This window comes from Neodiprion pinetum, chromosome 7 (assembly GCF_021155775.2).
Source record: "Neodiprion pinetum isolate iyNeoPine1 chromosome 7, iyNeoPine1.2, whole genome shotgun sequence".
In the NCBI taxonomy this organism is placed as follows: domain Eukaryota; kingdom Metazoa; phylum Arthropoda; class Insecta; order Hymenoptera; family Diprionidae; genus Neodiprion; species Neodiprion pinetum.
Genome location: NC_060238.1, coordinates 26,201,134 through 26,214,686, shown reverse-complemented (window position 1 = coordinate 26,214,686; position 13,553 = coordinate 26,201,134). Strand labels below are relative to the sequence as shown.

Below are 13,553 nucleotides of genomic sequence, written 5' to 3'. Positions count from 1 at the left end.
AACACCTTGGAAGCTCGTTTCCTTTCTCCGTGCAATGCTTGCGTGTACCTACGTTACACGTAGGTGTATGAAAAACGAAAGGACGAACATGAGACGGGGATTCCTTTGATCGTTAGAATCAGAATCGCTCTATGTACCTACCGTATATGCACTTGGAATTACGCACATGTGTGCACATGCCCGATGTAAACGTCGCGTAAACTTGTTGCTCTTATTGCCACCCATATTCGGTATCTGGTACCTAGATGTAACCGCAGACCAGATTCTTAACACGGATAATTTTCCGGGGAGCGACTGTATTTCAAGTCTGCTGTGTTGTTAGGTAAGCCGGGGTGGGGGAAAATCTAGAGCGATTCTCTTAGCGGGAGCTTTTATATCTGAAAAATACAATTATCGTACCCCTGCGGGTTTTCGCCTTCCACCTCTCGCCTCTAGCCACCTTCTCTCTTTTTCAAGCCGACGCTGACGTCGTGCTACATAAATTTCAATCCAACGAGGGTCTTTAAAAAAAAAAGAAAAGAAAAAAAAAGAAACGGGAGAGAAAAGTAAAAAAGCAATGGTAACGCGGTGGCTGCGTGGTGCTCAGATTAAAGCCAACCCCAACCGCGGACTTCGTCGACGTAAAATCACCCTCGCGCTCTCAGGCCCCTCGTCTTCTCCTGTCCTTTCCTTCCCCCCTCGGCCCCTCATCCTTGGCCCGCGATCGCGGAGCCCAAAGATCAAGTAAAGCAAAAAGTGAGGAATATCAAGGCGCGCGCTGCGAGGTCGTGAACGAAAGAAAGAAGAAAGAAGAAAAAGAACTCTCGCCACGGTTGGATGGGCCGAGCCGTCGTTCGATTAGAATTTCACCCGCATCGAGTCGCACCGCGGGTGTGTAAATACTCTTCCACAGCTCAACTCCCGGACGGGCGTCGCTGACTACCGGAGTTTTCTTTTTTTTTTAACATTTTTTTGTTTTTCTCTATTTATTCGAAAATTCTTTCTTTCGTGCGCAGATGTGAAGAACGATGCCCGCGTAAGCTTTTCCGTAAATAATCATTACATCCGCATATATATTGCACGCGTACACGATTTACAACCTGCACCCATACCCATGCCAATAAGAATAAAATGAATACAAAGCGAAAAAAAAAAAGAAGAAAAAACGCCGCGTAGGCATAATACAGACGTACGCGTATAGCCTGCGGAGTATAAGCGCGGTTTGCTTTTCTGCCTCCGCCTCGCTTAGCGCTCGACGTGTGTCGGCCGCGGGTGCATTACGCTGATTACTGGTCGTGCCCTCCTCTCCAGAGGCGAGCGCCTCGAGGAGGGCTCGTCGACACGGGCCGGATTGAGACGAGCCAGGGGTTAAACAGAGCCGACGGAGGGTGGGCGAAGCCCGCAACTTGCGAAAAGACCTCTATTTTTCGCCCCGTTTTCAGCTTCTCAAAAATTCCCTCCGAATAGGTATACCTATGTAATAATACCCGACTGCAGGTTTAATCGTACAGTCTACTGCGGTAGATCGTCTGCGTATGTGCATTAGGGAGGTTCTTAAAAAGGTCCTTTTTAAATATCGACCGGCGTGCCCCCCAAATCGAGTTCACCTTCATAATCAGCGACCCACGAAAACCCCCCTGTACCAAATTTCGTGAAAACCCGTTAAGTAGATTTGGTGTGTCCCTGAAAGTGTTTAACGGGGAAATTAAACTCCGTTTGGGGTACGAGTCAGAGTGGAGATAACAATCTGAAAAAATTAAGGAGTTATTTTCGAATGATGTGGAACCGATTTGGGGAGCGCGTTGGTCGAAACTCAAAAATGAGCTTTTCGAGGACCACCCTAAACTGTGCACGCACAACGACGTACGAGGTGAATATTTTCCACACAGCTGATCGGAATGCTGATGAAGAAGTACGAGTGGGCGGCCGCCCCCGACGCGGGGGATTGTTCCCTCTGGGTTCGCTCCGCGGATTTAACTTTCGACGACGGGATATGGCAGTGCCAGGTTACGCTCAGCGACTTTGCCGCACAGGATGCGCTTACCTCAGACCCGGCGCGACTCGTAGTACGAGGTATGCATTACGTGTCCTTGCTATCGGGAATGAGATGCGTGTTCCATTATAATACACGTATTACTCACACGGAACGCGTTATCGCGGTCAGTCCTCGGCCGCGACGACGCAACGCTGCGGACGAACCTTTTGAGTCAGACATTATTGTGCCGAGTCAACTTTTACAACGAGATAGTATTATATGAACACGAATCTAAAATCATATTTCACAAATTCAAGATGGCGGATACAATATGGCGGACGAAAATTTGAAATTCGATCGAATGCTGATTGGATTCGTCGTACTGAATTTTCAAAATCTAATTTCATATTCCCAATTAGCGACCCCAAAAAACCCTCGAAAGATTTTTTTCTCCGGATTCGATCGAATTTAAAATTTTCCTCCACCGTATTGGATCCGCCATTTTTAATTTTAGCAATCCGAGATCAGATCCGCAATCAGCGATCCCAAGAACTTATAATTTATGCAAAACATGTATATATGTAGAAGGGTAACTTCCTCGGAAATGAATTATGCCTTCAATTTTCACGATTTCTTTCGATCAATTTGTTTCTAACAATAACAACTTACATTACATCGCAATAATTTTGGTACACTCCCAGGAATGGCAAATAAATCGCAAAGAAATATGTTTTCAAAGATGGTAAGAATACTTGCCACTATGACTGAAAAGGGTGAACGTCGTGCGTCCCTCGACCCCTGACTAACGACGCAAATCTGTATTTACACAGTGAGTCCGAAACGGCCAGACATCGAATACGGACAAATCACGATTCTACCAGGAAGCAACGTGACGGCGCGTGCCGGCGAAGTCGCTCACCTAAGCTGTGCCTCCCGATACGGGAACCCCCCGGCATTGCTGCGATGGTCTGTATCACGTTCTTTTTTTCTTTCTCACTTACCCTTTTTACAAATACATTCGATACTCGAGGACAAATATTGCGGAACCAGCCGATCTTCGATCGGAATTGGTGTCGTCGGGTGCAATCGTTGCGGTATTAAATTCGCACAAACGCGTCGAATCAACGAAGGCAATGAACGGTGCTCCGCACCCTTCCTGTCCCAGGTACCTCGGCGAAACGGAAATCCGGCCGCTGCGGCCGCAGGTGAACTCTACGGAGAAGGAGAATCCTCGGACGTGGATGGCGCGCAGCGTCGTCGATGTTTTGGCGGAGAGGTCGCGTTACGGTGAGCCGATACGGTGCGTCGCGCAGCACGCGGCCTACGCCAACCCGAGTTCAACCCTAGCGACGGAGGTGCGGTTCGACGTACGCTGTAAGTCGCGTCGCCCCAGGGTGACATCCCCGGTCGAAATTTAGCGCCTGCTTCAACGGACCCCCCGCGTAGGGCTTCAAGATAGCAGAGTAGGTTTTATTTCGATTCAATGTCAGACCCTAGTTTCACGCTAAAAATGTCCGAAATTTATCGATTTACCGAGTTCAGGCTCACAGTAGGGTATGTTTGGAGCCTCGTTTCATCCCCCAGAGGCAGGGTTAAACCTGCTCGTTTGAAACCCTCCTTCAACGCTCAAAATCCTAACCCGCTGATAAAGGTCCGTCGATTCTGATCGATTGTGGTAGAAATACAAAAAATACGATTGAAACGTGTGAAATCAAATTAAAATCCCCATAAATAGGGATCGGTTTACACACGCGTTTAATCGTATTTTCTGTACATTCAATCGGTAAAAATATAATATAAATATAAATATACAGTCATTTCTGTATTCGTGAGAATGTTGAATAAATACACTTGAAATGCGATACTTGATTTTCAAATGTTACCGAAACTTATGAAAGTTATATCGAAATAGCCCTAGGGTTATTCATTGTCAACGCTTGAATGTCGCTGTAATAATATATCCATGTATATATGAGGAGTAACAGGTCCAACGGAGGAGCTGAAGATTCAATAGCGTGAAAATAGGTTCAATCGTCTACTAAGTGGGTCAAAGTAGGGTTCGGTACTTTAATTTTTCAGAGTCGGAGATCCGACGTAGGATTTGTCCTTAAATCTTTAAAGTAGGTTCACGTGAACCTCGGTAGGGTAAAATTTCGGCGCTAAATTTCTGCTCGAGACGCCTTCCCAGATTTCAAACCCATTCCGGCATATTTTGCGGCCAATTCCGCAGACGCCCCGGAAACCCGTTTGGTCGGAGCACCGGGAGGCGGCGTCCACCTGGAGGAAGACAGGGACCGGCTGGCCGTTCGATGCGTCGCCAACGCGAATCCGCCCGCCTCGATCCTCTGGAAGCGGTCGACGGGACTCGGGGGAGCTACCGAGGTGGTCAGCAGGGACGAGACCCTGATCCTCTCCCCGATTCAGCGGAGCCACGCGGGGCGATACTTCTGCGAGGCGGCGAACTCGGTTGGGGAGAGCAGCCCTCTGTCCCTCCAGATATCCATAAACTGTGAGTTTCCGTCTCTGTAGCCAGCGATATCTTGCCTATACAGGAGTCTGCGGCTCAATCTCCAATTTCCGTGCACGTCTCTCGTTCAGATCCGCCGAAGATCACATCGGTGGGTCCCGAGCGTCTGACGACGGCGCTTCTCTACACCGGAGCATCCTTCGAGTGTTACGCGGACGCGATGCCGCCGCCCGAATACAGGTCAGTTCCACCCCCGAAGTCGATCGACGTCTATAACCGAGACCCTTGGGTTCAGGTGGTTGCAGGTGTTTCCGGACGGCCGAGAGCCGCAGGTCCGTGGGCAGGGGCAGCGGTTCTTCCTGAACAACGTAACCTACGATCAGCAGGGACAGTACATCTGCCTGGCGTTGAACGTGATAAACGGCAACACCCGGGAAGCGAGGAGCGACCCGGTCTCCCTCCAGGTCGTCGGCGCGCCAAGGGTAAGCTTGGATTCGCGGCGCATCCGGGGTGCGGATGCTCCGTCGAGTCGGCCTTCTCTGACTTCCGTGGTGTTCGCAGGTGGTGAGACCGGCTCGTTCCGAGACCTCGATCGTCTCAGCGACGGAAGGAGGACCGGCGCGACTCGAGATAAGGCTGTGCTCGGATCCGCGGCCGCGGCTGGTCGCCTGGGAATGGGGAAGAATCCGCCTTCACGCTGGTTAGAACCCGTTGTCAGTCAGGACAGTATGTCAGCCCCACCCCCAATAAACGAACCCTCACGGACTGTACAGACGATCACTCGACAGGGGTACGTCGCTTTGCGAATCAGCGGGAATTACCTCTCGTTTCAGGCGAGGTCCTTGAGTCCCGATACCGCGCCCTCGACCTCGAGCCCCTCGCCTTCGCCGAGGACTGCTACGCCGCCATCCTCGAGCTAACCAGCACAGCCAAGGAGGATCAGCGCTTGTACAACGTCACCGTCGAGAACGACCGAGGCAGCGATCGCCGGACCCTGATGCTCAGGGTGAACGAGCCGGGACAGGTTTGAACCCCTGTAATGTAATACCAGGGTGGTCCGTAGAAAGGTAACTCTTTAATTGCGACCGGCTCCATATATTTCAAAAACAATCCCCCAAATTTTTCAACTTCTTATCTCAACAATGCCCCGGTTTTTTAAGGACCACCCTAAATTGTAACACTTTATTCGGTGAATTTATTTCCTCGTTAATCCGCCTAGATCCCTCTGGTGATCGGTGCCGTTGCCGGTTTCACCGTTCTCTCCATACTGATAATGGGCTTCGTGTGTTTCCTCCGAACCGAGCACTGCTGCTTTGCCCGGAACACGGTGCCGGCACTTCAGCAGGTTCATTGCAGGTACGTTCCAGATTCGAGACGAGCGAGCGACCCGGTCGAATTGGCCCGATTCGCGGTTTCGATTGATTGATTGATTGACTGATTGCAGCGGGAAGCCGCAGCAGTCGGAGTGCGCCCGGGAGGTCGAGGACACCAGGCTCGGCATAGAAACTATGGAACGCACGACGCAACGGTACGCGCACCAGAAACAATTACAGGCCCACACTCTGAAGCCCGTGTCTTCTCTCCACTATCAGCAGTGCTACGACCACGAGCCCCAGCCGCAGCCTCATCCCCAGCCTCAGCCCCTGCAGCCACAGCGGCACCAGCGACATCACCACCGTCAACATCACGTCAAACAGCCCCTTCACGGTCCGCAGTGCGAGTTGCAGACCAGGCACCCGGACACTTCGACCAACGACTCGACGACCAGTCTTTGGTAAATTTTTCCAACTCTGATGAGACGTCACGTCAGTCAGTCAGTCAGTGAGTCAGTCAGTAAGTCAGTCGGTCGTCTCACCGCGGTCGATGATCACTATCGCGTACTGCGAGGCAGAGTGCAGGGGTGGGTTACGCACTAGACTTGCGACCGAGCGCCTTTTGCGGTCGTTTTAATCCTGGGTATTATATTTGCGTATCTACCTGACTCCTTTTTGCTTTCGCGCCCGAGAGAATCTTTTCTCCCGTGTCATCCAACGGCCGTATAAAGATAGCGAGATAGGATATCGCGGGGGTGAGTGAGTGAGGGTGGAAGCAGCAGCTACAACGCTGTCGAAATGAAAACGTTGCTTCTTTTACGGCTCGGTGCCTGGATGGGACGCGGGGGTCTTCGTCCTTTTTATTTCATTTTTTTTTTCTTTTTTCTTTTTTATGATTTCTCATCTCTTCTTTTTTTTTTGTCATTTTAATGCATCGTTTTATTTTGGCTACAATACCGTCGGACGAAAACGTGACACGAGTCAAGTCGCAAAGAAGACGGATCCAGTTTGAATCGACACGCGTATTTTCCACCATTTCTACGTACGTAGATACGTCGGTATACGTGTATAATATATACGGAATGTATTTATGCAGGGGCAAGTGCTGGTATAGAATACGCGGAACACGTCGGTATACGTTATAAGCGAGATTAAAGATTCCTCGATCTTCCAGACTATAACATCACGTTTTCTTGAAAATATATTAATCTCTCCTCATATTACGCAAACTATACTTTTCCATCTATGAATAACGCGCGTCACGCTGCAACAGACGAACAGTGACATCACGCCTGTGTGCTGGGAAAAAAATTTGCACTGACTAATGAATGAGGCACGAGGTTTGAATCGACTGCGTAAGTGACAACTTTTTGATCATACATCATTCGCGTAGCTAAGTATAATGACGATTCATTCCGAGCATGAGTGGCAATGTAAATACGTGATGAAACTTGGCTGTGGGTGAAAAGGTAAAGAGTTGGTATTATTGATTCAGTGAATCCTTTACCTCGCAGTATTTCAACCGGTACCTGTAGGCTAATGGATAAAACCACAGCCCAGGACGCGGTGCTGGACTCGCGTTCCTTGGATATTATGTTCTACCATGTATCTCTTGTCTTCTATTGTATTCGGTATAAGAGATTTATGATTATCATTGCCGTATTGTCGATATTGGCAATCGGAGAGAACGTTTATTGTCAGTTGAATTGCATGGTGAGATTGAAATGATTAAGAATAAATTACGAAATAAATTATATCTGCACATCCTAAAACGTAACATCTATCCCGTCAAAGCATACCCATGCCTGTAATTGTCTATCCCATCTGCTCGTTGAGCGTATCTCCCACCTTGACATTATTTATTTATTCCTATTAAAATAAACATCACCGTCCCTTGATCGCTTGATAAAACAAGGTAGGGTTTGAAATTTCCGCAGAATACATAACAGATTATCAATTTCCCATCAATCGATAACGGATCACTCGTTTTTCTCACCTGATTCGAGACGAGTAGCTTTCTACGTCCAAAACAAAAATAAATAAATAAAGTTAAATCGTAACTTGACGTATTTAAGTAACGTATTTTCAGCCACAAGCACGATCATGCTGGCTTGCCTCGTGAGTTCGCGTGAAAATATTCAGATGAAAAAAAAAAAAAAAATGTCAAGAACGAGAAACGGAATGAAATAAATAAGCAGAGATGAAAATCAATCTTATACCGATGAATTTATCTCCTGTTCAAACACTTACGTGTGACCGCCTGTTTCCGAGTCGATTCCGCAGCGGGAATTCCACCCTAGCTGCCACAGGTGGAATCCAAGCCCGCAGCAAATCGTTGGGGGATGATCCGCATCCGCAGGCATCGTTCGAAAGCACGGATTTCCTGCCCACGCACTTCTCTCTCCGCACAGATTTCTCTTCTCCGTCAAAAACTATATCTGCCGCACGATCTACCGGAGGCTGGGTTTGGATTCCGAGAAGATTCACGCGTCCCTCACGCGTCGTGGTTTCATCCGGCGGTGCGAAAGCCTCGTCTCCGTCGTATCTGAACCCGCATGTAAGCCCTCGGGCTGCTGGCGCAGCCCCCGAAAAAGGATCCTCGCCTCGTCTGCACCCTCCTCCTTTATCCCAAAGGATTCGTGACGATCCGAGGTATCCTCAGGCGATGTTGCTATCGTCGCGTTTAATTTCCGTCGCAAAACTTCAACCCCTCGTATCACGATCCCGCATCCTTGTCCAATTTTCGAACCTGCAATACAACTGTGAGGGGGGAAAGAAAAAACATTACCAATGCTTCACATTGTTTGAATTGAAAATAAGGGCTCTGTGTGTATTAGAAAAGGCGTTCAAAAGCAGGCTTTGAGTCAAAAGGTGTGTAGCTTTTTAACGATGGAAAAAAAAAAAATGACCGGAATAAAATGAAATAAAAACAATAAAAAACGTGTTCAGGACACGCCAGCTTTCACAATCTAACTCACGCGTCGTGGGCACAGGTATGTACCTACATATCGACCCGTTGCATATGTTACAAGTTGCCTGCGGTATAAGTATACCCGACGGGTTTGAGCCGCGCGTTACTCGAGGTAAAAGAAATAAATATCCATCCCTGTGTATGTAAAATATCGCGTACACGTACAGAACGGAAACACGATCGTACTATCAGTTGTACAAGGATATACAGGATACATAGAGGGAACTTACGATCGGCGCAGTGGAGGCAAAACCGTTGGTGAAAAATTTCCGCAAGTTTCGGTGTACTTCCTGCGACTCCGGGTTCCAGAACGCTCTCCACCCTAATTTCGACTTTGCCATCTCACGGCCTCGATGCTACGCGGCAGATTTTCGACGGCGGTAAATTTCCGTCGTAAAAAAAAACTGCGTGTTCCTGGACGTGTCCCTGACGGCCTTGCCGATTTTTACAGCCGAAAGCGGAATGGACGGTGGTTTGATTTTTCATTTTTTCTTTCTTTCTTTTTCATCGTCGCACGGTGATTCAGGACCGATTTGCAATTCACCGCAGTAAAGAATGACGCGTCCGGAATTTCAGGGTTAGCAGCTGCGATACGTCGCTTCGTATTCTTTATACGAACTGCTTTTTGTACTCGGCAGCTTTTCTCTGAATTATGCGGAGCGAAAAACAGCTCGGCGCCTCAAAGCTTCTCAGCCTGCATCGATTCATCACTGTTATACGATTAAATATAACGTGTTACGTTCAAGCGAGGCCTTTTCATGCAGGTGTACATGTGTATACTTCAACCCACCGCCTGGCGCACTCTTCCTCTGAAACAAATTGCCTCATTGTTGGGGCGAGTGGATTGCCTGGAAGATTACCTCAATTACCTTGTAAGCTTCCTGTAACTCTGGGTCGAGAGAACGGGGGCGAATTACCCGATGGTGATTTATGCTGGTAATGAACAAACTGGATGAATTCATGCTCCTGTGTAGGTCGTATTTTCTCCATATACGGATCATGGGGTGGAATCTGAGAAAGACAACAACCTTCTTCAATTATTGATCGAATGAATTAAAAGCTAAAAATATATACAATATCTAAAATGACTGAAGTACATAGTTGGAGTTAGATCTGTACAGTTCGCTGTGAAATTTCGCTATATACTATTGTTAATCTGAACCGCGGGAAAGGAATGAAAATTTCGAACAGGAATACCTAAGTTGGAAAAAGCAGTAACCTTGCCACGGACTGAGTCGATAAAAAAAAAAAAATGGACCATCGAAGATTTCGCTGACGCGAAAGCGAAGTCAGCGGTCGGTGAAAAAGTTTTCACACTCAATTGATTCGCGGTCGGTTATGATAATTCCGTCGAACACGACGTTGATTCTCATCGCCGTGGCGAACGAGCCAACAAGCAGTTGTAAGATGTCTATAAAATTTAACAACGATGCATTATGTAAGTACACACATATAAACGTTGAAGAAAAAAAAATGCAGAACTGCGCCTGAACGACGGCAACCAACCACGCATCACCTGTTGCAGCTAGTGAAAAATTTCTAGCCACCAACAGGTATTGTAAATCGAATTGCCTGGCGTTAGGCGCACCGCGAATATTATCGATTGTCAAGGGTTGGTTGGTATGCGGGGATAATAAAATTGCATCCGTGTACCTGATTGTGAGATTTGGCAGTGTTTCAGTTTTTTTTCTCTCACATCTTCGTGGGCGATGAAATATACTTTGTACATATATCGTGTATGAAAATCTTTCTCCTGTAGTCCCTGTGCGTTCCATGAGGGGTGATCCAGGATGCAGATCAGACGGATTTGACGTCGTAGGTTGACGACATATAATAGTTAAGTATTACCTAATCAAATTTATTTTTACTTAATAATTTCATGGTACAATCTATATGCCTACTATGATATACAAAACAACGTATTAGTACAATTTGTTTTATGAAGATAGAAGAAAAAAGAAAAAAAAAAAACAAACAAGAACCAATTGTCATAGAAAAAGTAACTGTGATAACTTTACAATGAATAACGTTCCAAGGATAATTAGCAAGGAATTGTGAAAGAAAAATACATGTAAAATTCTTGAGTTAGAGGCTTCGCTATTACATGTATAAGTTATACGCAGTCGGTTCGACGTTTTATTATACCTATTATATTTATATTATATATAAGTATAATATATATAGGTGTACTGAATAAAATAAATATATATGTATATTACATATATATATATATATATGTAATATATACATATATATACACATAATATGTATATGATGTCAAATGAATCATTACTAATGTACATAACGTACGGAATTCATTATTATTGTAATTGTAGCAGCCTCACTCTCTAATAATACTAAATATATATATATATAATATATTTTATATATATATATAATGATGGTATTCAATGCGGTAATTATTATTATTTATGTTACTATAAGTATTATTATTATTACTGTCATTATTATTATTATTATTAATATTATTAACGTGATAAATAATAATCAATAGAATAATGTTCATAATAAACAATACAGTACTAGGTATTTTTGTGGTTTTATATTCATTTTTATTATTATTATTAATTATTTGTTTAAATATTATTCATATATATCTATATACATATAATGTGTACGTATATGTATATTAATATATGTATATAGATATATTGTATTAATCACAAATAGCGTATTCTGAAAAATAGATTAGGGTCCGGTGGACGGAGGGCGAAAACAGCTTTCAAATCTTTAGAAGGTGCCTGGTTAATCAACTTGCGATAGGTATGTACCTATTATACATCGTCACCTACCTATATTCCTATATTCCAATGTTGTTGTAATATAATAATGATGAAGTGAGAAGGTCATCCCGATTTCCCGCCTGCATTTGAAAATATTACAATCTTACGAATTAAGTGTCGCGTAAAACAGGCACCTGATCGATGAATGAAAATTACGTTTAGAAACGAATCGCTGCAGGAGACGCGTCTTCGCCCTTCCGCCCGGGGAACCCCCTATAACAGGGCACTATGAACAGCAGTCTGCTGGCTATAAGTGTGACGTTTTTTTCAACTTTTCAAAAAACTGTTCTCTTCCTCGTGTTTACCACCTCATACCACACCTCCTCCCCCTACCCCAAACCCTCCCAACCCTTTCTCCATACTTTTTCACCTCCCTATAATATAAACACCGAAGATTCGGATCGAAACGAGCACCTTTTAAGAAAGCGAAAGAAAAATTATTAAGCGTGTCACGGAATATAACGAACGAATGTGGAATTCTGCTTCGCCAATTTTTTCGGGGACGATGCGGGAGACAGGGAGGAGGAGGACTGGAAGAATAGAAACGAATTATTATCATCACCGTCGTTGTTACGCGTCCGCGCGCGATGACAAATCTTTAAGAAATTTCCATTCTTCGTTAATGCCTCAGAGCGCGGGATTAACGATATAGTTTTTAATAATTCATCCTGATATTGTGTGTTTGATTATATACATATATTTTTCTTTTATTTTTTCATGTATTCGTGCGTTGCGATGCAGTTTTCAACAAAATGGAAATGAGAGAATTTTATAGAACAGAGAGAGAGAGAGAGTGAGAGAGAGAGAGAGAGAGAGAGAGAATAAAGAGAAAGAATTAAGGGGGAAAAAAGAGATGAAAAGAAAGAGAAAAAAATAAGGTAAAGTATGACGAATGGGGAAGGTAATAGTCATTTCCACCCTTCTGCCCCTCTCCTTATGTGTAGATAATTGTTTGTTCAATATGTATAATATGACATACTGCTATTACTATGAATATATCAATAATAAAACTGCGCCCTGTTCGCAGCATGCCTTCACTACTATCAGACTGCGCTACTGTACATTCTGTTTTTTATATTTCAAATTCGACTCTTCATATCGCCTCATGATATTTATACTGTGTACTTTTATCATTTTTGATGTACATATTATAACGTTCGTTTTGTTGTCGTATTTTTTTCCTTTTCTGTCATTTTTTACTTTTGCTAAATTTTTTTTATTTTCATTTTTTCTTCATCATCAGACGCCGCATCTCTACCTCATTGTCAGCCTAGAGCCTACACACCATGCACGTCTATTCTACCTCTAGCTCACTCTCTTGCTCTGGATTTGTCCCCCTTCTATGCTCACGCTCCATTTCTCTCTGTTTTCTCACGCTTATATACGTTATAAATAGTGTATAGCTGTTTTATCTTACATAATTATCGATAATATGTATGTGTGTTAATAATATAAGATTTTTAATTACACATTACTATTTATATTATTATTATTATTGTTGTTGTTGTTGTTATTATTATTATTATTATTATTATTTCATTAACCTTTTATGCTGAGTTGCCGCTGCATAAAGCGCAATATTTATATATGACCATGACGATGCGATGCGTCTTTTTCAACGAAATCAGAAAATATCTATCAAAACGAAACTAACCAACAATAAAAGAAATTCGATAACGTTTCATATTCTTGCGAGCTGACAATAATTTAACTACATTCTTTATCCTCTTTTCTTTCAATCCAATGTATAACCTACGACTGACAAAACTAACATTATGTTATGTTCAGAGTAGAGAAAAAAAAAAACCAAACTATCGGGAATATTTGTCAGGGCATTTAAGCAGCAGCCAGAATTACATTTCAGATTGTTATTCTGAAATTAAAGGGCTGACCAACTTGCCTGGCGCCACCGTGTTGTGCGAACGCAACGTTATGCTGGGCCAGAAGTACTACGTTATAAGCCTAATCTATTATTTTGCAGTAAAAAATAGCGTCAACGGCACTGTATTAGGAAGAAGCTAATATATTTATACGTATATATATA

At 44.3% G+C, this 13,553-nt stretch overlaps 1 protein-coding gene and 1 long non-coding RNA gene across 3 annotated transcripts in view; one reads left to right on the top strand and one right to left on the bottom strand.

The window, feature by feature from the left end:
* LOC124222927 (irregular chiasm C-roughest protein) overlaps nucleotides 1-8,187 on the top strand; it is a 23,472-nt gene extending 15,285 nt beyond the window's left edge. The window contains exons 3-12 of one of the 2 annotated variants that reach the window (XM_046634440.2): nucleotides 1,869-2,052; nucleotides 2,785-2,920; nucleotides 3,120-3,328; nucleotides 4,185-4,463; nucleotides 4,553-4,661; nucleotides 4,717-4,903; nucleotides 4,983-5,121; nucleotides 5,255-5,445; nucleotides 5,641-5,777; nucleotides 5,866-7,737. In XM_046634440.2, the coding sequence (XP_046490396.1) occupies nucleotides 1,869-2,052; nucleotides 2,785-2,920; nucleotides 3,120-3,328; nucleotides 4,185-4,463; nucleotides 4,553-4,661; nucleotides 4,717-4,903; nucleotides 4,983-5,121; nucleotides 5,255-5,445; nucleotides 5,641-5,777; nucleotides 5,866-6,199 (1,905 nt within the window). In that variant the 3' untranslated portion in view covers nucleotides 6,200-7,737. Of the gene's footprint in view, nucleotides 1-1,868; nucleotides 2,053-2,784; nucleotides 2,921-3,119; nucleotides 3,329-4,184; nucleotides 4,464-4,552; nucleotides 4,662-4,716; nucleotides 4,904-4,982; nucleotides 5,122-5,254; nucleotides 5,446-5,640; nucleotides 5,778-5,865 lie in introns of both variants that reach the window. The other variant, XM_046634441.2, reaches the window with a different exon arrangement.
* LOC124222937 (uncharacterized) lies at nucleotides 7,989-13,553 on the bottom strand. Its single transcript, XR_006884151.2, has 4 exons — nucleotides 10,359-13,553; nucleotides 9,575-9,716; nucleotides 8,936-9,514; nucleotides 7,989-8,494 (listed from the first exon to the last, which is right to left on the bottom strand). It is a non-coding gene; the product is annotated as an uncharacterized lncRNA (long non-coding RNA).